Genomic DNA, 26,389 nt, shown 5'->3' with positions numbered 1-26,389 from the left:
ATAGACTTGTTTTACACTACTATCGTACCCGTCAGATTTGGATCCCTCACTTTGATAATCAGAGTCGTGGTACTCATGATCGGACTAATTCTTACGTGGTGACGTTCGTGTATCAGTATGGAATTGTCGCAATTTATTTTCAATATGTCCCTCACGTACTAACAGTTCAAGATTTACTCTTTCTAACCTATGCATTTCCTGAGTTAAGTCTCGATCACGTTCGGATTTTACAATAACAGCAGGCTGTTTTTCAAAATGCCCGATTATCATTTCAACAGTAGTTTATGACGTTCTCTGAAACTTTCTATAGTTTGTTCTATTCCATCTAATCGCTCGCTGTTCAGTTTTAAAATTTGCCGGTGCGCTTCCACTTCTTCACCTTTTTCACCTGTCTTTTCTGCGAGTTCCTTTACATATCTGTTTAATTCGTGCATGGCGCTTTCTAGCTTATTTGCACGAAAATTAACAACCTCGCATTTCCTATTTGTAAGTACCTGGTGTTTTTCTATTTCCTGTACTTGGCCTTTTATCCCTTGCACTTCCACTTTCAAAGCATCAATGTCACGTCGTTGGTCCTCGGTGGTGTGCCTACACTCAATCTGTACCGCTTGTATGGATGCCTGTTATTGCTCAACACTTTTCTTATTTCTTCGCTACCTGACTCAACACGTTTGGTTAGTTTGTTCAACTCTGAACGTATTTCAGTGATCGTGTTATTAGTCGATATTATGTCTCTACTCAAAACGTCAAATCATTTTTCTAATTCACCCCTTCGCTAATTCTGTTATTGACTGTTTACATTCATTTATTAATTCATCTATTCGTTCACTATTATTTTCTATTTTTTTCTCTAATTTATCAGACTGTTTCTCTAATTGTTCTGTTAACATCGCTTGAAATTGTTCTAATGTGATGCTACTCTCCCTATTTACTTAAATTACAAACAACTAATCCACAATATAAAAATACGAAGTACGAACACAACTTTGGTAACAAATCGTAACCAAACACCTTTCTGAAACTAATGTACTATAGGGAGCTAGCTTGTTTACCAGCGGGGGCTGAGGTAGAGGGGGAAAAATTCCAACATGCTTTCTGCCTGCCTCTTGCGACACTCCCTTACCCTCCTCCTATATGTCAGCGTTGCCAGGGGTAGAAAATTGTCACTGTCATTGTGACGAGTTCGTGTGAGTTGGTTACTTATTGAGTGCTGTTGTGGTTGCGGTTTTATTGCTTATTAGTCATTTGACAATGGCTTGACAGCGTAATAGAGGGCAAACTATACACAGCGAAGCCAGGGAAGTAATAAGGAAGGTCATAGTGCAGTGCGACGAAGAAGCGAGGGAGAAAAAAGAACTGAAGCATTTATTATCAAATCCTAATTTGCGTGTTAATAGGAATGTATATAATTTATTTATTTCAAGTGTTTAGGTTGTGATTAGGTTGTAAATAGATATATTATACAAAGACAATGCTATTTTTAGAGCCAACAAAATATCTTCGAAAAAGCGGAGTATTCTTAGATATAATTATTATTAATAAGAATTAAAATAAATAAATAAATAAATAAATAAATAATAATAATAATAATAATAATAATAATAATAATAATAATTATTATTATTATTATTTTTATTATTAATTATTTATAAGAATTAACGCTCTAAACGAGCTTAGAAGCTTCTAAATGTGGAACCTATACTTTTTCTTGCATAAAGTGGGATTTGAACCATTCCATTCAGCTGTCCCCAGCGGAATTGACCCCTTTATATTGGAATTGAAGACTAAAATGCTAGACCACTCCGCCACGCGGGTGGCTATAAAATATAGAAGTGAATAATATGCAAAATGTACCCAAATACGATAACTGCTTATGCAAATTTGTAAATGACGAGTTAAAAAAAATCTTTCGATAGCGATTGCATGATTTGCATAAACTCTTTGAATTAAGTGAGTATTAGGTGATTTTTTTACAACGAACTGGCAACCCTGCCCAGGACCGTCGAGTGACCGTTTCGTGGTGACGTGGGTAGGGCACCTGTCAATCAACTCTTAATTCCTCAGCCTCGCATTAAAGCTAGCTCCCTACATTATCTATATTTCAATTGCACAAAATTTTATTTTGAAGTTTTATTTTGCGATGTGTTTCAATATAAAATTAACACAGACATAAACGAATAGCTTACACAAGATACATTTTTTCATTCACAACATAAAAGGTGCATAGTGTAAATGAGTGTGTGTGTGTGTGTATGTGTTCAACTACGATCAGCTGTTTATAATATCGGAAATTAGCGGGAAAAAATTTTCGCGAACAAAAATAAAATATTATATTTCAATTTCTTACAAAGGAAATTTTAATAGTAATATTTCTATGATAATTAAACTTACTTTATATTATTTAAAGCCTGCTTATTGTTTTCATTCTATTTCATTTTTCACAAGTTAAAACAATTTTACGCGTTATTTACTCTGAGATCGTCTGCTACATGTAACTATGTAACTCAAATTCTAGATTCTGTACGCAAACACTACAATACCCATTCTACATACTGTCGGATTTTAACAAGTAAAACAGTAATATATTAGGACAAAATTATATTAGAAGATTAAGTTAGGTCCTGTCAAGGTTAAGCCATGTTAGGTTGGTACCGTGATGTACGTCGTGGTTCGGAATAACTTTCAGTCTCTTATCCTACTTTTCCTCTTTTCTTTTCCCAGCTATTCCATGACGAACACCGTCCATACCTTGTCTGCATCTTTGTCATGTTGAGGCTGGGAATGCAATAGGTTCGGATACAGGCACCGTAAAAAATATTTACTGTGCTATATGTAATTAAATCATGCATTAGATTTACAACAAATGATAAAACTAAGATTTAGATCATGAATGTATAATATCACTCAAAAAACACACATATTACATGCACATTAATCAAGACAATAAATGAATTAACAACCCTTTGCTTAATATTTTAAGGAAGTAGGTGGCTTGGCATATGAATTAAACAGCTCACGTTATTCTTCGCCTAGTCAGTAGTGCCGTTCTATCGCTGTCCTTAGGTCGAGACCCAGATGCTGCTTCCGTAATTAATATTCCAGACTGGCGTTTCTAAATGCAATTCTTAGTGTATATTGTAACAGACGAGGTCATGCTCCAGAGTTCCACTTATCGTGATATTTATCACAACGAATAATAAATCGACCCGACGTAGTTTTCACATTTAAAGTACTTCACAAATGGAACTGTTCGGCATCACATTTAAAATACTGCACAAATAAAACTGTTCGATATAGATCAACTAATGAGGCGTTTAAGTTCGTTCCGTACAGGGATATGTTATACGTTTAAAAAAGGTGCACAAAGATGCGCGCAATTTATGATTGCAGACAGCACGGGCGCTGGCTTCGAGATGGTGCGGGATGCACTGAAGCATTTCATAGTTGAACATACAACGACTTGTCAAGGATAGTCGTTAACCTGGTTCGTTTGATGATATACAAATCCTGAGTGGTAGTATTTCTTTGCATGTAAAGAAATTAGCTTCAATAATTATATACTAATAATCTCACCTTTTTAATAAGAATGATAACGTCTATGAACGGTGCTAAAAATGGTTTATTAGTTGATATACTTTATAATATCTTTTCCTTAAAACTGTCAAGCACACAAACTTGCTGACTAGGTATCCATAAACATGTACATAGCAACAACTATCCCATAATAATACTTTACATATCTTAAAAACATTCTTCTTCTGTTAATATGATATTAATATTCTACTAAGTATAGTGCACATGTATGAGCACTTTCTGCCCAAGGTACAGGTAATTATTACTCAATCCAAAGTATTTTGTTATATAAAATGTCGCCCGACAATTGGACTGAATATAAAAGTCATGAGTAATCTTGGCTTTTATCTTCAAGAACCACTGGTCCGTTTACAATAGTGTTCTTACATTGCATATGTCCATCACATTTTGATCGCAACTCGTATATCTCTTCATTACATTTCACATATATATTTTTAACAAATCTTACACTTCATCAATACTTATCATTTATTACAATAATTATATTTATTTCATTATTATTCACTATATTATTATTATATTTTCTTATTAAAAATGTCGTCGCTCATTTAATTAATCGTTGAATGGTGCGAATTCAAAAATCGTAAAGGACAAACATGAGTTACAAATAGTCAGGGCGCATTATATAATAAATAAGTTAGATGTTTTAAAATAAACATTGGATTCCTAAGGTATCAAAACATAGAAGAATCTCATTCAAGATAGTCGTTGAATAATTAGTTTTATAGAATGGATCTTATTTTTAACATAATCTTTGACAATTAAGTTTTCAACACAAATCAATCGAATATAAATAATCTTTGCTTTTAATCATTTATGAATTAAATTATAATTCTTACATATATTAAAAACATTTGAGAATTATCATTGATTAATGAGAATTAAAGAGAATTAAATTGAATAAAAATAAAATAAATGTTCATGAAAATCTATAGCTGATATGAATTTAACCTAATTTCATTAACGGTAATCAGGTTACATTCGTACTTGCATACGATTCTAATAAAGTACATTGTACTGCGCAATCATGATTAGGTTCTGTACTATTTTGTACATGTATTACGTCGTGATTCTGATTTTGATATGAAGTGCCATCTCTTGACCTCCAATTACGTCTATCCACGTAGTTCGCTGTATTCCTGGAATTTCGCCATACATTACGTCTATTTTTAAACCTATTTTGATTATATGATCTAACATATGGATTGCTACGATTAATTAGGTTAGGCGGAATCCCTACATAACTTTGCCTATTTTGCTCATTTTGATTGCTAGAATTTACTCGGCTTAGGTTATGTTCCGTATTATTCACACTTCGGATATTCAAATTCCGAACTGGCACAAAATGATCTGAATTATTCTTATTTTTACCCATTCCGGCTTGTTGATTCATAGCATGGTATTGAGTTTCATAGCATTGGACAAGCATTAATAAATGGTTGAAACTCATACACTGGGTGGAAAATAAGATCTGTTGTAACTTAAATGGAAGCAAATTTCGAATCGATGCTATTATTCTCGATTCCGATTGCAATGGATTAACAAACTTTAATTCGTTGTATGTATTGACAACAAATTCTACAACAGATTTATGCAATCGAGCATTGAAGTGTTGATTTCGAATGGTGGCATCTCTATTCGCAAGCAAAAAGTCATTTTCATAATTTGCGATTAGTGCCGCTTTGAATTCCTCATATGTACTGATGTGATCACGTACTGCTTTAAACCATAATGAACAAGGTGGGAGTAATACATGAGGGATTAATTTCATATATTGTGATCTATCTATACACATAATATTGCACTCGTCCTGGAATTTTTCTAAGAAAGAAGTAGCATTCTCGTTACACTTACCACTGAATTTGCTCATAGCTCGTATTTCACTCATCTTAACACTTAACTTTACCTTCCTTTTATCACTCCGTGTACTTGTTGGGTGATAGTTCCTATCCATGACGTGATGTGTCTTTACACCATCTATGTTTCGCCCATCTGTACCCTTCGGATAACTTTCTTCCAGTATAATATGCTCATCAGACCCCGGCGAAGGCGAGTTCATCTCTGGTGAGTGGGGAAACTCCAAGCGATCACTACTCAAGTTATTACGGTATGTGTTGTCCTTAGCCTGTAGCGTTCTAATCTCTTCCTGTATAGTAGCTAACAATTGCGTATTTACACGTATGTTGTTAGAATTGTTGAAGACCTGGATGTTTTGCTGTTGGACGGAAGATTCTATTACTTCTAAATCTTTTTTTACAGCACTGATTTCTTGGTTTTGGTGATTGTGCTTCTCCTGACAATCATCGGATATTCTTTTTAACTTTTCCTCGAACTGTGAGGATATGTCATTCACCACCTGGACAATTGTCTGTCTCGTTTCATCTGACTTCTGTTCTATCCGTCTACTTAATTCTTCATATTGCTTGTTAGATTCGTCAAACTTCTGTTCCATTCGTCTACTTAATTCTTCATATTGTTTGTTAGATTCGTCGAACCGTCTACTTAATTCTTCATATTGTTTGTTAGATTCGTCAGACTTCTGTTCTATTCGTCTACTTAATTCTTCATATTGCTTGTTAGATTCATCAGACTTCTGTTCTATGGTCTGCTTTATCTCGGTAGACATCTGAATCAATTGTCGCTGTAAAGCTAACAAGATTCGGTCTTCCGATGTCAATCCTGGTGTTACACTAGTTTCACCGTTGTCACTATTATTTGATACATGCTCCATTGTTTCATTGTCCATTTTTCTTACAATTATTCTACCACTTCTCAGTATGGTCAAATTTGTATTCATTAACTTAATTATAAAAGTAAATTCACCCTTACTTTTGCTTCGGGATGTGGATTTACAGTATATCGCGGGTGAGGTAAACCAAAATTTTTACAACGACTTATCAAGGATAGTCGTTAACCTGGTTCGTTTGATGATATACAAATCATGAGTGGTAGTATTTCTTTGCATGTAAAGAAATTAGCTTCAATAATTATATACTATTAATCTCACCTTTTTAATAAGAATGATAACGTCTATGAACGGTGCTAAAAATGGTTTATTAGTTGATATACTTTATAATATCTTTTCCTTAAAACTGTCAAGCACACAAACTTGCTGACTAGGTATCCATAAACATGTACATAGCAACAACTATCCCATAATAATACTTTACATATCTTAAAAACATTCTTCTTCTGTTAATATGATATTAACATTCTACTAAGTAATTATTACTCAATCCAAAGTATTTTGTTATAAACATTGCATATGAATTCTTAGGCTGGAGTTTCCCGCTTATGACATATAGCATTAAGTTCAAGCTCTTTGGCTGAAGAGACGCGGATGCTTCAAACTATCCAACCCGCTATGATCTGTAACAACATTTAAATCTAACTGCAAATGTCCCGTTTTCTGAACTCAAGAGAGCAATCACAAAGGGAGTTGCTGTTTCCACATTGTATGTCCATATAAAGGCATGAAATCGGACTGAGGCTCACCATCACAAACGAAAACACATACCAAAGCGACGAGAAAAGAGTTGTTCTCTTTTATCTATCCGAGGGTTGATTAATAAAGTTCGAAGTTAAATCTATCTGTTCCAATGTCCTTTTTAAATTCAAAAATGAACCTCGGGTCGGTGATAATTTGTTCCGCCGTAATTCGTTAATCAGTTCTCTATTGGTAATTAGAGCATTAGTGCTGGATCGCACGACCACACTAAAACGAAAAAACAGAGTTTTTTTAGTTTCTCACCCAAAGTACTAGGTTGTGCCCATGGGTGGGGTTCCAAATTTGGTCATCCCTTTCGAGCTAAATTTTGAAAATTTACTATAAAAAAATTCCTAATTTGCTTTTTTGTGTGGTTGATAATATATAAGGAGGTCGAAATTTTTTTTGTTTTGTACAAGCGGTTGTAAACATGGAACTTTTTGGCAAGCAGAGGGTACTACATCGCGCATGGTTACTGGATGGTTGCGTTGTATGTAATAGTGATGGGTAAACTCCCAGAAAGATATTTTTCAGGAATATTCCCGGCAAAATTATCCAAAATGGTCTTATTCCTGGAATTTATTTGCAATCAGAAAAAGTGCGTTCTATTACTTTATTACGATTTCTAAGTTAAATTTGTGTCTTTACCACAGTGTATTATTACTGTTGTCTCCAGAGGATTCTTTAAAATAAATATTCTGAACGATATTATTTTATTTTATTAATATTTTATTATATTTCAAGAGTACGCATAAATGTATATTTACTTACAATATGTTCTACGCAAGTAAATATGTCGGAAACATGTTATAGTAAGTCCACATACTTTTACACTGCTAAAAAGTTTAAATTTATATGTAAGTGAATTTTCTAAACTTGATCCTACTACTGACATTATAAACATATTGAGCAGTATTCAGAGAGAATTCTTTAATCGATGGTTAGTGTGAGGGTAGTTAGTAATCATACTAAATCTTTACTAAGAAAGGTGCTTTTTTTTTTGTATTCAGAGTCTACTTTTAGTGCTACTAAAGTGATGATTTGGGTATGAATAACTTATAGAACCCCATTGGATCGGTGAGTAAAATAAATGTGTTAACTACGGAAAACTAGATGAGCGCATGCATAATCTGTAAAAATGAAAATACATGAATTACGAAATACGAAATTTTATGTCGCACGCTAAATCGTGGGTAAAAGATTGGAATCTGCTCTAAATTAATTAGTCACATGTGATTAACCTCGTCCAATACTACGTCCTAATCAGAGACTCTGAACACAATTTTGATAACGATCCCTTAGTCAAACCAGTAGTAAGTTGTTAATCAGATTTCAAAACGACTCTGCATAAGGGTCGTTACATTTTAAAATGATATAAACAAATTAGTTTAGGTAACTACGAGAAGACACATATCGCAGCATTTTATCAACATTTTCGCATACATTTTTATATTCACAATATTAGCAAGATACTGACTTATCTTTATAACTTCGCATGTAACATTACCACACGACCTTACGACCTTTTTTCCTACTTATTTCCCGAAATGTCATGCGTGAATTCGCATAAAAGAGAAGTCCGAGTACCTCTTGAGAAATTCGAATCAGAGACAGGAGACAGACCGACGCCTATTATTAACGGAATTTCGGGGCATACTGATGCTACTACACCTCTATTTCTACAGAAATTCTACATTACTTTACAAACTGGTTCCTTTTAATCATTTGAAATTAGTGGTTTGCTACATTTTAGTGCAAATTGAAATGGAACTTTAAAAAAAAGTCATATTATTAGATATATAAAGTGCAATCAAGAAATTCTAACATTTTTAACCTCTAGATTATTAAAACCTTGAAGTAAATCATAATAAATAAAAATAAAGTAATTAGTCATATGGTTCTTATAATTTGAAGGATAAAGTAAAGAATTGGAAATGAATTCCTTCCCGGGAATTCATATGCCAGGGGAAAAAACGGGAATATTCCCACTTTTTCTTTTCCTTCCTATCGTAAATATTCCCGGTGCCCATTACTAGTCATGGCTATGCGTGGAAGCTGGCAACACCTCTCTTCGCATACTTGTCTACTATATAGTTTAAATCTTTTGTTAAGTAATTCGCTTTTATAATTTATTATACTCTTAATACACGTGATAACTGCCCCATGGTCTTTGTTACGTAGGACATTAAAATTGTGAAGAAGAACTTATTGTTTTCAAACTGCATTTTTTCTGTATTTCATAGAAATCTGATCGTATGTTTGACTGCAAGTGCAAAGTTGCTGCGAACGATCTTGTTAATCATTTCATTAACACTGGCAGCATAAAAAACTAGGGAAGTATAAGAACAGTGTCAAATTCTTATTAAATTTGAAGTCATAATGGCTGGTGAGGCATCTGTTAAGTTGGAATTGATGTGCAAAGAAGAACTTGATTATGACTTACCTCAGGAAGATCCACTCGAAGGGAAAGGGTGGACATACGAACTAATGACTGACAACAAAGAATTAGTATTATCTACAACAGAAGGAGAACAAACAATGGAGAAGGATGCAGCTATGTATTCTTTGGATGAGAAACTAAACGTTGATACGGTGAAATCAGAATTTGCCATAGAACATCCTGCATTTGGAAGTGATACAGAAACGCTAAGAAAACTAGTGGTTCAAGGGACTTACGCGTCGTATTCTAAGGAATCCCAACAATTAACAACAAAAGGTTTAAATTCAGTTTGGTCAGAAAGGTAATATTCAATTTTTCATAAAGTAATTGACTCAGATTAATAATACGGATACATGGGTTCGGAAAGTTTGTAGGTTAAAAGTAACACCTCATAGACTTATTTAGGTATTGGCGATATCTCGAACGTAAATTACTAACCTGCAATTTGGAAATGACATGGCACACATAGACTAACTGTATACAAAATTATAATAATGAGATCGATACCATCGTTACAAATCTTATGTAGTTTGTATCTTGATAAAATAATGATTATTATTAAGTACGCAATTCTCACTAAATTCGGTAATAGTTAAGAACAGTTACTTCTCATCTCCCGTGCACGAGGATACATCTTACTGTTGCACTACCTACAGAAATGATTCTATATCATGTATAAGTGGTAATATAACACATAACAAACCCATATCATGTATTCACACTCCAACATGGAGTGAGAATACAGCGTAATCTCCGTTTCTTCTGTGTTCTATTACTACTTGTACACCAAATAGAATCATTTTTCTACGTACTGCAACTGTAAGAAGTATCCACGTGCACGGGACATGCGATATGTGTTTTCAAACCCCCCACATAGTCATACACTAAGTACAAGGGCACATTATTATTCCCATACTATATAAAAAACAGATAGTCCTAGAAAAAGACCCTAAGTACAAGGGCAAGAACTCAGTCTGTTACCTACTTTTTAACATCCTATATAGTCAATGAATAATTCCTGAAAGTATGGCGTTTCTCGTCCTTCCCTAAATGGGAAGTACGGCTCCTTAACTATAACCCTAAATTCTTTATTGTTGTATATATTTACAATATGTGTGCTCGACGATAGTGTTCTATTTATGTAGAGACCTAGGTAAAATAACAGATCGTGAGAGTGAAATTTAACCTAAAATTTTCGAAATTTAAACGTGGAATTGTTATACTGGAACAAAAACTATTTACGTTTGTTATTCTATTCAGGATTTAGCTCGAATGAGTCTAGCCTCACCTTATCGGTGGGCTTCAGAAGACATTAACTAAAAACAAGATAAAAGGGTATTTTAACCAACAATGGATGTTCTTTAATTGTAGATGAGCATACATAAATTCATTTTATACCGGTACTCAATTCTTTCAAAAAAGTCGACTTTTTTATATATTCAGCAGTCATTTCTAGGATATGGACATCTATTTCTCCATACAGGATCACTTTAGGGTCCTATTGCACGTAGGCGATACAAGAATTATTGTACAAACAACACTAACCAATATGTGCTACATGGTCAGTAAAACAAAAAGATTGCTATGTAAATTAGGGCAAGGCGAAGGGTGTTGGTACGGCTGTAAGCAAAAAGATGCGTCGGTTAGGGTCGATTGGGTCAACACAAATAAGTATACACGAAAACGAGGATACCGCAAAACACTGTATATAGCATAAGCCTACATATCATACGTGTTGAATATGTATTTGTAGGTTCCTAGAGGTATTATGAGTAACATCTGAAATGCTTTCATTTCTTGCATATTTGTAATCCAAAGTAACTTAATCCATTAGGAACGTAAATTTTTTACCTATGTGGATTCTTTAACTCCAAAACATTTTTTTCCGTGTCATGATTTAGAACATTGAATTTTGGTATTCAAGTCGCTTCTGGTGGTTGCTAACTACTTTGCAAAAGAATTTATGTAGAACGTACACAATGCGGTATTATTTAAAATGTTATTACAAATTAGTTTTCTAAGTTTTATAGTAATTCTCGACCAGTTAATGTTTTGGTCCTGTATACACATTTACACCGTAGAGTTTGTATACTTCAAAGTGCTTTTATGCAAGACATTGGAGTTTTGAAGAAACTGTAGGCTATATATCATTATTTGATTTACCATATCTGGGGAAAAGGAAGTGTTAAAAAAATGTTAAAATATACTCTCTCTCTCACACACAATCTCTTTCTATCTATCTCTGTCATCACGTTAGAAGGATGAAGCTCGGTTTGTATACTATAAGGAGTGTTTTTAAGTAAGGTCCGTTTGAACATAAGTACACAACGAAAGGTTATATCAAAAAGTAAATGTATTTTCAGAAAGTACATACGTTACTATATTTTTCGACATAGTTGCCAAGTTTGTTCAAACATTTATCATACCTTTCAACCAATTTTAAAATACTCTCTTCATAAAAACTTGCCGCCTGCTCCGATAACCAGGAGTTCATTGCCGTTTTGACATCGTCGTCATCATTGTAACTGCCACTGACGTGTTGTTTCAGGTGGAGGAACAGATGGTAATCTCTCGGCGCAGGATCACGACTGTAGGGTGGGTGGTCTGCAACTTCCTAGCAATAACTGTCCAACAAATCGCTCCTCTGACCTGCAGTGTGAGATCTTGTATTGTCATGGAGAAGGATTATGCCCTTTATCAGCATGTCGCGTCTTTTGTTTTGAATCGCTCTGCGTAGATTTCTCAGGGTTTGGAAGTATGCTTCTGCATTCATACTGGTACCTCGTTGCATGAACTCTACCAACAAAACACTATGCCTATCCCAAAACACCGACGCCATGATTTTGCGCTGGTACAGAGTCTGTTTGGCCTTTTTCTTTACAGGCGAGTGTGTGTGTCTCCATTCCATGCTCTGTTGCTTCGATTCGGGCGTGATATGCGAAATGTTTCGTCTCCAGTTACGATGTGACTCAAGAAGCCGACACCTTCTTCGTGTAAACGAGTCAAGAACTTCATCGCACACTCAAATCTTTGGTTTTTGTGGTCCTCTGCTATGAGTCTCGATACCCAACGGGAGCACAGTTTCCTAAACTTTAGGTATTCAGAAACAATTTTGTAAAGCACTGATTTCGAAACGTCAGGAAATTCGTTTGAGAGAACTGTTAGTTTGAAGCGCATGTTTTCAAGAACCCTCGCTTTAACTGAAGCCATCAAATCGTCTGTAATCGTAGAAGGGCGACCGGAGCGGTCCTCTTCATGGACGTTGTCACGGTCATTTTTGAATTCTCGTACCCACTTACGTACTTTGCTTGCACTCATAACAGTATCACCGTACAGTTCGCAATAATGTCGATGAATTTGTGCAGCAGACAGGTTTCTTGCTGACAAAAACCGTATCACTGAGCGAAACTCACACGCGGCGGGCGACTTGATAGTCTTAAACATTGTGAAAGCACAGAACACAACCTTCCAAGTCAGTTACAAAGCTGAAACTGAGCACAGTTGTTCCCGAGGCATGTCGGTATATGATGCACACGCTCGTTGTGGTATACGCAAGAACTCCTAGTGTCTACAACAAAACGGACCTTATTTAAGAACACGCCTCGTAAGTTATAACAGCAAGTTAACATGCACTTATGACTAACAGTATGGAGAAGGGAATTATAGAGTTGAAAGAGCCTACAATTTTACGAAAAGTAGAGATCTGGAATTAATCAAATAGTGCCCGAATCAGTATCGAATCCATAGTTTTAAGGCGCAGTAATTCTTGTTCATTGGTATTGATTTTGCTCAATTTTTATTATAATTATGATTAGAAATGGCAATTGTGTCGGCAATGGATATGGAAATTGCAAGAACGCTGCTCTTCTTATTTATTCTCATATTTTCCTTATTTCAAAATATTTTGTGTAAGCATTCCTTTTTTCTCAAGCTAGTGCTATTTCGATTGATACATGGAAAAATACAAGCTTGTACAGTATTAAAAAGTAATTTTTATCTAAATTGATATATATATATATATATATATATATATATATATATATATATATATATATATATATATATATGCCTGTTTTTGAACATAGCATACAAGAAATATAACTGCAAAATATACATTATTAGTAATAACGTATTGAGTAATCCAAGACAATACACAATTATTCCACTGGTGTATAAAAATATTTATAACAATTTCTAGGCATCAGTGCTCCCTACAGTGTCGAAACACGTCTCTAATAAATACATGAGTAGGAAATAATTTGCGACTCATATATAGGTCAGTTCTTTCTTTAAGATCCTCCAAAATTTAAACTCATTTCGCCTATCTTACAAAATGGCGTGATTTCAAATTGTAACCCCTATGCTTAAAAGACGAACACTCGCCATTAATGCATCCAGATTCAAAACATGTTACAGATAGAACGATTGGGAATATTTTTTTTTTTTTTAGCTCATACGTAAGATATTGTTATCTTTCTTAGTTTGTAGAAAATAGTAGCTAATTATTTCACTCATTAATACCGATAACGTTATTTGAAGTGAAACTCAAGCTCCTCAGAGCGCGTAAATGAGAGGTCAAAATTTTCAATAGGTAAACAATAGAAGAAATGGACAATCTTAGTTTCTGTTATCTGCGAACATACCTGCGTTATCCTTTATATTGTATCAGATAACAACAAATAATGTGTTTTCCTCAGTTAATACGGATACGTTATCTTTTGCGTTGAGAAGCGGAAAAACTATTATCAACCACAAGTTTTATAATATTTCAAGAATAAGAATTACAAACATTTTCATAACATGTTTCGCACTTGAACCTTTTAATTACAACTATTCTACAACCAATAATGCAGAAAGAATAATTTATTGCTTTTATTTTTTAGTAGACAAGTGTAACAAATTAAGAGTTAGTGTTTTCTAGAATTTAGAAATTTGTAAGAATATCCCTAGCCGGAAAATACAATGAAAGTATTTCGTTCTATTTTAATCGCTTTACGATTCGAAATTTGTTTGCGTTGTCCTGAGCCCATCGTAGAAGTGTGCTTTTTATATCCTGCTACCCCTAGTAGAAGAGAGAAGTAAATCGTGACTTTTTTCTTTTTTTGGAATGAAGCAGAAAGTGTAAATGTCCGTACTGACAAACAATGAAAGAAATATTGAATGCAGCATTAAACTTGTTTCAAACTTTTTGATCAGAACGTGTCCTACTCTGATTCTGACAATAGCGTTATATTTTATACTAACGTAAAGGGCAAGGGGTTGCCTCTGGAGCTCCTATTCAAGTATCCACTTTTCTAATATTTGATACTGTTCATTGTTTATTACCATTGGCAGTTGATTTCATAGCACAGTATTGACTAGCCTTTCATATTAACGACGGAAAATACAAATGGTCACGGTGAGTCCAGGTAGTTTGTATATGCAACAGGGAGCCTCAGAGGCACCTTTTGGTCCTTTTAAGGTTAAAATTAGAATGGGGTTTCTCGGATTAAGTATAAATTACTTTTGCAGTTTTTATGTTTTAATGTTTTATAAATGTCCAATGTTCATGATAGTATTAGACATATACTATTATATAATTTTTAGTCCGTCAAGTTTGTGTTTAAAGAAGATATGTATAAGACCCTTAAAACTAAGTAGAGATACTTAGTGAAGAGTGCCAATAGTCTTCTCCTTTGAGTATTGTTTTGTAGTAACGCGGGAATGAAACATGTAATAATAATGTGAATTCTGGAGGAAGAAGTAGTGATTTCTCGATGTTTTTCCCATGAAGTAGAATGCTCTATATAAGTAAAGATGCACGTTCGAAAACTATAAAGGCCTTATTCGAAAAAGAAATGATAGACATGGTTTGCTTCCCATTAGTTAATTCTTAAATTTTATACTACGAGCTTTTTTGCTGTTTTTGACGTTGCATGTGTTAAAACAGATATACAAGTCTATAAGTTTATTTGAAATTACATGGATTTACAGGGTAATTTCACAACATCCACTTGAAAAGGTAGTTTTCTTAAAATTTCTGGTATGCTAGCAAGATTTTGATCACTTAACTGCATCAGAGAATATATAATGAAGTTCTGGACTTTACATAATAATTTTATATCATGCGTTAAATTATATATAAGGAAATATAGGGAAATTTCCCGTTTCCATGTCCTAAGTCGTTGATCACTTTCTGACTGGTATTGAAGAGATTTTATGAAAAATTTCACCTCCCTACCATAATCCACTCGTCAAATACATTGCTTTTCGCCTAAAATTTAAATCCGTTCTCTTACTCTTAGGATCTTCATTCTAACGACAAAAACGAAAAAGGAAAGGAGGAAGTTTTCTAGGTAAGATACATGTCTGGTTAACTGCAGTGTAAAATCTAATTTCAATCGATTTACTCATTTCCGTAGCTAATGCCAAATTAGCTAGATGTCGAGTTTGTTTACTGACATATAATATCGTCGCAGGAAACTTAGAGAATCGTAACTTCAAAAATGCGGTTTTCATTTTCTTCATGTTTGGACACAATTTCGAAATCCCCACTTGCTCTAAACGGAACGTAACGCCATCTGTTCTTGTCGAATGTCTGTTCTTATGTAGCTCAGTTGCCATCGTATTAAATTCACGTCTTTTTAAGAAAACAATATTTTTGCCTTCTGGCTTTTAAATCTGCGAAAATGGAGTTACATTCCTGTGGTTCTTATGCGACGATATGCAGATTATTCATCTCCCTTTTGAATATTGTATTTCCCAAAACACTGAAGCAAAAGTGAGTTCCGACATAATATAATTTTTCACGTAAAAATTTAATCTTCTTTCCGTCCTTATGATAACCATTTGTATGAACGTTACATGATGAAATGCCACGTAAATTTAGACACTCCACATATTAAATGTTTTATTTCACTCAGTTCAGCTCATTGTCTTATGTAATCTGACGCATAACACTGTAGTGTGATGCATAACATATTTCTTGCATTTTTTGCTATTCACCGTGTATCATTTATCTTTTAACGCCATTTTAACTTTTAATATAATAAACAATAATGACTGAAGTGTTTCACAATGCCTATAACAAACGTGGGCATTGTTTGGAAGAAAAAAGTAATAGCAGGTTTCCAAACCGAGTACAGAATTTTGATTTCTCCGAATAGAATTACACCAGGTTATTAGAAATTTAAATTCAATGTCTTGAGCAGAAACGTACAATAACATTAGTAATAATCTAAGGGTGACGAAGGTGCTAATGCTTGCCCACATTACCTTAACGTGGACTTCTGGTTTCATAATGTCACGTATTCAAATAAACAGATAAAAATTACAAGAAATTAAATACTCGCCGCCTCTCAAAGGTATTTATTTATTAAGACGTCTTAAGTGTGTATCAGATGTAACCGCGAAGCTACTTATCAATAGATGCAAATATTGCATTACGTATTAGAGTTTACTATATCAAAGTATCAGACTATATTAGAAACACACGTGGAGATTGCTTTACTGATTCAAATGACATATTTTGTGCAATATTATAATTTTTTTATACCTTTCCTTTGTTTCTTTGTCATCACAACATTTTCTTGTAGCTGTAATTGCAACAAGTTTTTGCGATTGTATAATTTTGTGACAAAAATTAATAATATATAAATATTTGAGTGATAATAAATATCTATTTTCACAGATAAGAATGAAATATTTATTCCATAGCACAACAAGGAGAACATATACATACGTTCGTATGTACTTAACTCTGATATCGTATATATAAATAATTGTACAACATTTAAAGCAAATTACACACTTTCGTTTCGAGAATACAGAGATCTGGAAAACGTCGATAGTTCTCGGTTCCAAATTTCCCGTAAGAGAACAAAAATAATAGTAATTTTATCTTGAAATATAATGAATGATTTCAGTTTTTTTTTATTAACAACTCAATTCACGTTTCCTTGTTTATTGAACTTGTTACAGGCGCTACAATGAATATGACCTTCGCAGAGAAGACAATACGTTTATTATATTAAAAGAAGCAATTTCTCATTCAGATGAGAAATCTGATCTTACGAAGCAGTTCGGCAAAGGAATTATTCCGTCACGTTTGTCAAGTAATATGGTAACACATAAAAGTCAACAGCGATATACGTACCGAAAATGTGAAAAACGCAATACTCAAATTTTAACTTCTTCAAGTCATATGTTCATACATACAGCTGAGAAATCACACGGTTACGAACAGTGTGGTGAGGGATACAGCGTACGTTCAAGTTTGCCTACACACGTGTTAATGCACAAAGGAGAAAGACCATACACATGCCTAGTGTGTGGAAATGGATTTAGATCCCGTTCAAATTTGGCTGAACACATGTTAATCCATACAGGTGAGAAACCTCACACATGCAAAGAGTGTGGAAAGGGATTTAGTCGACGTTCAAGTTTGGCTAGACACATGTTAATCCACACAAGAGAAAGACCTCACACATGCAGAGATTGTGGTAAGGGATTTAGACACCGTTCACACTTGTCAAATCACGTGGTAATCCACACAGGAGAAAGACCTTACACATGCGGAGAGTGTGGAAAGCGATGTAGCCAACGTTCAGATTTGGCTAGACATATGTTAATCCATACAGGAGAAAAACCTTTCACATGCGGAGAGTGTGGAAAGGGATTTAGTTCCCGTTCCTCTTTGGCTAAACACATGTTAATCCATACAGGAGAAAAACCTTACACATGCGGAGAGTGCGGAAAGCGATTTAGTCAACGTTCGAACTTGTCGAGGCACATGTTAATTCATGGTAGAGAAAGACCTCACAGATGCCTAGAGTGTGAAAAGGGATTTAGTCACCGTTCCACTTTGGCTAAACACATATTAATCCATACAGGAGATAAACCTCACACATGCAAAGAGTGTGGAAAGGGATTTAGTCGACGTTCCAGTCTGGCTAAACACATGTTAAACTACACAGGAGGACGTCACAAATGTCAGTAGTTTGGAAAATGGTTTACGGTACCTTTAGCTTTGGCAGATCACAAGTTAATCCACAGAGCACAAAAACCTCACACCACAACGAATTTTGCTTTCACGGAATTTCTACAGCTTGCTTATTTTTGTAGAACTCAATAAAACTCCAATAATGCAATTGAGGATTATTCCATCGATATAATGTAGAAAATAAAATAACTATTTGAAGTAAAGTGGAACCGAAATCACCTGAAATTTAATTGTAAACTTTTAAACCAATTGAGGTTGTGTTGAGTTAAAGGCTTTTTGGTTTGATTGCTGTTAAACTTTGGGGAATTGATTTTAATGAACGAGACTGCAAATAGCAAACAAGCTTAAATAGAAATCATTTAAACTTATTATAAGTGAATTGTTCAAACCACACATTTTTTTACAAACTTGAAGTATCTGTCTTTCAAAAAATTTAACAAGTTAATTTTAATCTGTGTTTTTAAAGTTTTTGTAATTGAATTATTCAAAAGTTAACATTAAAAAATTTAAATAGATTTCAAACCTTTTATTGCATTCTTTCATCTGAAGTATTAATGTTTTGAATAATTGCAAGTGCTTATAAAATATGTGTTTTTTTATTTGTACTTTCTGTGTTTTTGGGAAGATTGCAGTACTAAATTAATTGATTTTATTGTTTTTTATAAGTCTCTCGGAGAACTATTGATATTAAGCGATTTTGTTGACGTATGATATTGCTGAAGGGTTAATAAAGCGAAAGATAGTGAATATACCACAAGTGTGATATATGAAACAAAGACTGGGTCAATCGAAAAGTGTCAATAGGAGACCAGACCTTCAGATATTAACAGCTGCACAATGAAACACTACTTATAGAAATAATATAGTAGTCCTAATGATGTAATTCTGTACATAGGTTTTCATTGGTCCAATTCCCACTATATAGAGTTCTTTTGGTTGTAATACATGTAACTAATGTGTCTTAAAACTAAACATGAACTCTCTCGTCACTGCTTCTTCCTACGATTTGATCGCTTGCACCTTATTATTCAATGGCCTGCATGAGGACAAATTGTACACTGGAAATATAAGTTGAAATATGAACTTGTCTTAACTTTTATGTAATTCGTTACTTATTATGACTTATCAAACTTCCAAAAATATGGTACTAACTTAGCACGAAAGTGTATCTTATGAACATGATTGATCGCTGTTGGGCCGATTATCTAATTTCCTAGTGTTCACCCAACAGAGAAAAATTTTATTATTTCTTATTATGTGTTCGTTTTCTTTATGAATACCATGCATTCCCTGTTTATTTATTTATTTATTTATTGCCCTAAGAAGTGTCAGATCATAGTTTTTTCATTAAACATTTTTTGACTTATTAAACAACAAACAAACCTGAAATAATTAGGAACGAGCTCTCCTTTAGAAAAGATCTTATTTGGATAATATAAGCCCCGCGATTTTCTATGTTCACGTACACGCCTTCACAGTGGTACTCGCGGATTCGAGTCAGAGCAGAAACTCATGTGATTCAGATCTCACTCGAGGCAGTAGATTCGCATCTCACATAACGTTGGTGCAAAAAGTGATGTAAAATTAGAATTTAATCAAACAACAAACCTTGAATCATGGTGATTAAAGATTCAAAAATGGTTGAGGATCGAGTTATTTACCATATCAAAAAATATTTAGTACTTGCGTAAGTTGTCAGATCTCGACTTCAGATAATTTGGATCTTCTTCGAACAATTTGCTCATATTGATTTCTAGGCTGATCCTCGCATTGTGTAAGTAAACAGTAAAAAAAATCTAAAGGCGAGCCTTAAAAATGAAAATATTAAGGCAGATAAGCAGAATCATGATACTCGTTACGATTTTTCTCATATTCCAAAAAAGAAAATAATATTTGCCGCGATTTTTACGGACAACAGGCCTAATTAGAAAACAAGAATATCTGTTAATATTTTATTACACTTTTAACTATAGTAACGAGATACCTTGGTTTGCTTTTTGCCATCATTCTTTTCGGTTTTCTTTAGCTCCTTGTTATTAATATACTAGTGAAACTAATAGAAGGTACACTCTCACCAATTACTACAGGCTACCAGCTGGCAGATGTATAACTGGATTATGAGTTGCCAACAATGTTGTAGCCGACATTTTTTCAGGGCTTAAGTTCAAAACCTTTCTATGTCAGTCAGATTCTCAATTGCCGCTTGATGCCCGGAGAAAACGGGGAAAATTTTATTACCGAAGTTGCCACGCTAACAGTTTGGCTTAGCTGAAGGTAATTGTATATATATATATATATATATATATATATTTAATTAAAATGTTCAATGTACACCTCCTTACTGATGTTGTGTATTCGCACGGAAATTTGTAGAGGCAACTTCAGATATTGACGCTCTTTATGTGGTGAAAGAAAATTATTACGAAAAACTTATTTGCTGAAACCTTATGCAGAGTCGAAGGTGAACTTCTGGTAAGAAAATATTTCTGACTTATTGTATAATACTTCTAATACGAGCAAAACTTTAATAGGAGTTTTTGAACAATGCTTACCACGAAGAATATGCTACTCCTTCTGGAGTTATAATGATCAATGTGTTATAAAATTCTGTACGGTTATGTATTTATGAAATATGATGAAAATTACACGACCAGTTTCTATGAATATTGTCTGAAAATACCCCTATTTATAGTTAATCCCTATTCTGGTGTGGTGAAAAATTCCACATGATAGGGCTATTAATGAAATATTTATGAACAAGTTATTAGTAGCCGGCGTAGAGTGAAAAAAAACATACGACTCGGCACACATTGAAGTATCTGGCCCTAAAACCCGGACAAAAATCGAAAAAATAAAATTTGAAAATACATGAAATAAAATTTCTTATTCTTCGATAACTTGTGGGTCTTGTATACAGAAATTCCATTATTAAAATATGAAAAGAACGTAAATAAGAATTATTGAAATCATTTAATTTTTCTCGCCATGCGAAGTTAAATTAGTGTGGCCACACATACAGTGTTTGAGGTATTAATTTTAATAATTATATTAAGGTCATTATCATCAAAAGCTGTTTTGCTTTAAAGGGCATTGATAGAAGTTTTAAACTTATGATATGTGAACATTTTAGCTCTAAGTCTTTGTGGATAAATATATAATAAAAGGTCAAGAGCTTTTTGCAAGAAAAAGATATAAGTGTTTTAGCTTATGTTGTGATCCTAGTTGATCAATGATTCCTTTTGCATTTGAAAGTTCAAGAATAAAATTTTGCCTGAAATTGCGTAAAGAAAATTAATACATACATATATACATATACAGGATATCTCGCCTATCATTGCAAACTGAAATATTTACAAAATGACAAAAAGTGTGACAAATCTAGTTACGTAAGAATGTACTAATTTCAGGGGCCTATACAATTCTGTAAACAGTAAGTTCCCACAGAGGTCCCATCATTGGGCCCCAGGGGCAAACTTGAAAATTTCAAATGAAAACACCCTATTTCTAACGCAGATTCTAATCCTGACATCAAAACTAAGCAACTATTACTTGAAGCACTTTTTCGTTGTTCTAATAGGTACCGCTGTAATCGCAAAAAAATGAATAGCACCGTACGTACGTCTCCTAACTTTGCGACCTCAAATATATCCGAAATCACAAAAAATGTGACAAATATAGTTACGTAAGAATATACCCATGTTAGAGGCATATAAAATTCTGTTAACTACAAGTTCTCCCAGGGGTCTATTATAGGGTACCGGCAGAAAACTTGAAAATCTTAAATGGAAACATCGTATTGTTATTGCAAATTCTGATTCTGTGATCGAAAGTAAACAACTTTTACTTGAAACACTTTTTCGTTATTCTACTAGATGGAGCTGTAATAACAAAAAAATGGATATCACGTTACCCAGTTTAGGCTGACGATAAACTAAATACCTCGAGAAATACACTTGCAATTTAAGTATGTGTACAATCATTTTAAAAAATCTATTCAATTAGCATAAAGTAAAGTTGTCTTCATCTTTCCATAATTCCAAATAGGAACCCTTTACATTAACGCAGGCTCGGATACTGCGACCGAAAATACGCAACTTTTAGTCTATGTATTTTTTCGTTGTCCTCCTAGATAAAACATAATTCGCAAAAATAATAATAATATAATTGTATGTCATCTGAGGTTGATAAATCAAAACAGGATTCAAGAACTGGACATGCTGTGTGATGTTGGTACTAAGACTTGCAAACAAATAAAGTTATGAACATGTTTGTAATAATATTCTTCAAAAACTATGATTTTTCTGTGAGCTTGTAGACACTATGAAAGTTGATAAACTCTAGTTCTCCCTTGGGACATAAAGTTTCAATTGATAATCGAACATAGTGTCGAAAGAGAATTAAGTTATTAATTTGTTTCGTGTTTATATAAATATGTATAAACATGAGAGGTAAAAGTGAAAGTGAACACGTAATGTTGATCGGCGGATCTATTAAAGTTTAAAAGCTCATTTCCATTTTGTTGTTACGGTTATGTAGATGTGTATGATTATGATTTGATTTGAAACTGCATGTAATTCCATCTGAGAACAAAGTAATTATGAACATGTGAGTTGATCCGTAGATCTAAGAGAGCTAATGTGCTCTTATAAATTTAGTGTAACAAATAACATTTGACAAGAAGACACATGTGTCACCAATATGTCATGATCTCTAAATTCTTATGATTGATTGTAAATTACGGTCCAACAACGTAGAAGCCATTAGATATTGTTAGCAGTGAGCATTATTACAGAGAACCTCTGAACACTCAAGCTGTATTTCAACTGGTTAGCATTAGATCTCTCAATTAAAGTTCTAACGCGCACAATGATACGAGGATGGGGCAATCACCAAAGGTCATGTGCTGAAGTAAGAGTAATATTTAACGAAAAAATCGCGTTTCACACAATCCCATTTCGAGATCTACTGTTGAATGCATCGTAAGACACTTCGAGGAAACGGAAACTATAAAGGATTGTAACAGTCATGGTGCCGAAATCGGTGACAAACAGCTTGATGTTGTAGTCATTTGTTGAACATACTCAACTTAGCATTCATAAAGCTGCTTAACAACATGACGTTAGTCACATTTGTGCGGAAATAATGAAGAAAATGAAGTTCCACCAATACAAATTTTATCTGATACATCAGCTGAATGAATATGTCTTTTATGGGCGTGTAGAATTTTCTGAAGATGTGATGAAAAAAATCAATGATGATCCCGCTTTTCCTACCAGCAATGTGTTCTCCGATGAAGTCACGTTCCACCTGACCGGTTACTTTAACAGAAGTCATTGCAGGTTTTGGTTTGACAGCAATCTTATTGGTCTCTTCAAACACGTTCTATATTCTGAGAAGTTGAATATCTAGCCGGTAGTGCTAAATGTACAATAATAAGTTCCTTTTTTATTAACAACAATTTGACTTTTGAACTGTGTGAGGAGATGGTTCGAAATCAAGTAGTTCCAGCAATAAGAGACACTACAGAGTGCAATTCTTTCCACAGATGGTTTCAGCAAGATGTGCAGGACCGCACAACCGTGTAAATATGCAACAACTACTTAACATGGAATTTCCTATCAAACGGATTGGCAGAGGAGGTGAAATTGGGTTGCCCGCTGGTTCTCTGTTCCCCTGATTTATCGTCACTAAACTACTTTTTCTGGGTTTATCTAAAAATTAGAGTATATCAAACAATGCCAACCACTTTGGATAATCAATGTCAAAGGGTTATTGATGATTTTGCTCTTCTTGAACTGGACGTTATCAGGAATGCAGTATTTGTGTTTTACCACCGAATTGCTCACTGTCATACCAAGAAAGGTGCGCATTTTGATCACATGCTTTGAAACATCAGTTACACTTTGTTCATCTGCCAATTTTAGACAACCAAGTAGTTAGGGGCAAGGATACTCATGATAATAAAGTTCTTCAGAAAAAAAGAAGAAGGGGAAGACAATACGTAGCTAGTAAAGGTGGTGTGTAGTAACCCATTCCGTAACTAGGGTTACAGTACATCTAGATATCAGGAAACGAAAAAAGCACAATTTTTTTTTATTCTCTACTTCCATGTGAAACGGAATTTTCAACGAAGTTAGGCTTATGTTAAATCCAAATGTATCAGTCACCCATTCCTAACAATTAAACTGAACTTTGAGAATGCATTTAAAATGCAAATGGATCTCCTAACTGTGGAATGTAAAAAAAAAGAGTATACCAAGAATTAGATTATCAAACTGATGTATGTTGAATTACAAACGGCACTCATCTTGAGCAACTTTGACACGAAACGTAACACGCACGTATTTATAAACAAAAAATAATTTTGAGTTTTCTGTCATTTAACATAAGCATCATGTAATTGTGACTAAACACACGTGAGTTATTAACCTTTTAAATCGGGAAGATCATTTACAATAGCCCTGTATACCAATTAAGGTTCTTTGTGCTTTATCCGGTTTTCTTAATTTGTTCTCCTATAAATCTCCTTTGTCATTTTTGCTTCTTCGTACTAGTGTGATTTAATGATTTTACTTAATCTGCCCGTGTCAGGTGATATTTAACAAACATATTGTTCTACTAGACCTTTACACTTTTCGAAAATATGTTTCTTGTTGCAAAACACACACAAAAAAAAACTTTCCTTTCCATATCGTAATGGTCTACCACGGTTGCATTGAAATGCAAATGAAAGCATTTTATTTTATGCTAAGCCTTTTTGACATATCGGACGCATATTTCGTGCTTTATAATTGCAAGTGTATTTCTCGAGATATAGTTTATTATCAATCCCAGATAGCTTACGATCAGTAGCGGCGTAAGGCAAACTGGGGCCCGGGGCCAGCGAAGTAGATCATGATTTTGACATTCTTTTGCACAATCGTTCTTCCTGTTTACTCCTCCTCACCCCTTTCCCATTGGCGTGTGTGTTTAAGCCATCTTAATATGGGATATATATTAAATAAATGGGGGTGAAATTCAGCATTCCTGTATGTTTTTATAATGTTCAGAATCGCCTGTAGGCTGGTATCTAAAAATAAAACCGGACCTAATTTTTAAACAAAGAACACGATATAAAAAAGATTAGAGATACAATTGAAAAGGAAACAACCACGCCTAAAAACCCACGCTAGAAATAACATAATCTTAAGAACAAACAAAACGTAACAACAAAGAATCCAGAATTTATCCTACACCTATCCTGTACTATCCTAGTTTAAACGTGTAATGTAATTAGATGGAATAGTAGAAGTAATCTCCTAATTTAGTAGAAGTAACCTTTAGAGCATGGGCGGCGATTAGGGGGGGCAAAGGGGGGCAGTTGCCCCCGCACTTTTTTTTAAGTAACCAATTAATGTATATAGTTTCATTTGGATATGTAACGATTTTGTATGTGTTACTGATTAATAGGAAAAAATGCTGCCATATAATATTTGCTGTTGCGCGAATACGTATTGGTTGTCTTCCCGTGGAGTAAAGAAAGCTACAGTAATTGCGTTTTAATCGCCACAGAAAATAACCCCAAAAAATAACCCATTGGAGCACAATTTCAGCATACTTTCATTTCTTCTTACAAGGGCTCGATATGTTAGTGAGCCGCTTTGAAGCTAATCGAAAGAACATTATGCAAAAAAGTAGGGCCTATTTCACAAGTTATTCTTTAATTGCACAAAAATTGACAGTTCCTAAAATGTATTTTCTTCTTTCTAAAGTAAGGAATATCGATTAAAAAGAGCGTGATAAGAAACAACATCTATCTTTTCCATTGTTTTGTAGTGTAATATACGAGTGAAGTGTTGTGTTTAAGGATGTACGAGTGTATATACAATAAAATTTAGTAAATTGAACA

At 34.0% G+C, this 26,389-nt stretch overlaps 1 protein-coding gene across 1 annotated transcript; it reads left to right on the top strand.

Annotated features, from left to right (window-relative positions):
- The first annotated feature begins 9,103 nt into the window (after positions 1 to 9,103).
- LOC145689877 (uncharacterized) lies at positions 9,104 to 19,016 on the top strand. The gene is made up of 2 exons (XM_081764173.1): positions 9,104 to 9,822; positions 17,481 to 19,016. Exons 1-2 carry the CDS (start codon positions 9,461 to 9,463, stop codon positions 18,496 to 18,498), a joined length of 1,380 nt encoding a protein of 459 aa, XP_081620299.1. The 5' UTR covers positions 9,104 to 9,460; the 3' UTR covers positions 18,499 to 19,016.
- The last annotated feature ends 7,373 nt before the right edge of the window (positions 19,017 to 26,389 follow it).

The sequence above is a fragment of the Thermobia domestica genome, chromosome 7 (assembly GCF_964235325.1).
Source record: "Thermobia domestica chromosome 7, izTheDome1.hap1.1, whole genome shotgun sequence".
Classification (NCBI taxonomy): domain Eukaryota; kingdom Metazoa; phylum Arthropoda; class Insecta; order Zygentoma; family Lepismatidae; genus Thermobia; species Thermobia domestica.
The sequence above is the reverse complement of the archived record's forward strand: the minus strand, read 5'-3'. Positions and strand labels throughout refer to the sequence as shown.

Coding starts and splice junctions, on each gene's coding strand:
- LOC145689877 (XM_081764173.1), top strand. CDS start 9,461: ATGGCTGGTGAGGCATCTGTTAAGTTGGAATTGATGTGCAAAGAAGAA. Junction 9,823..17,480: donor AATTCAGTTTGGTCAGAAAG/GTAATATTCAAT, acceptor AACTTGTTACAG/GCGCTACAATGAATATGACC.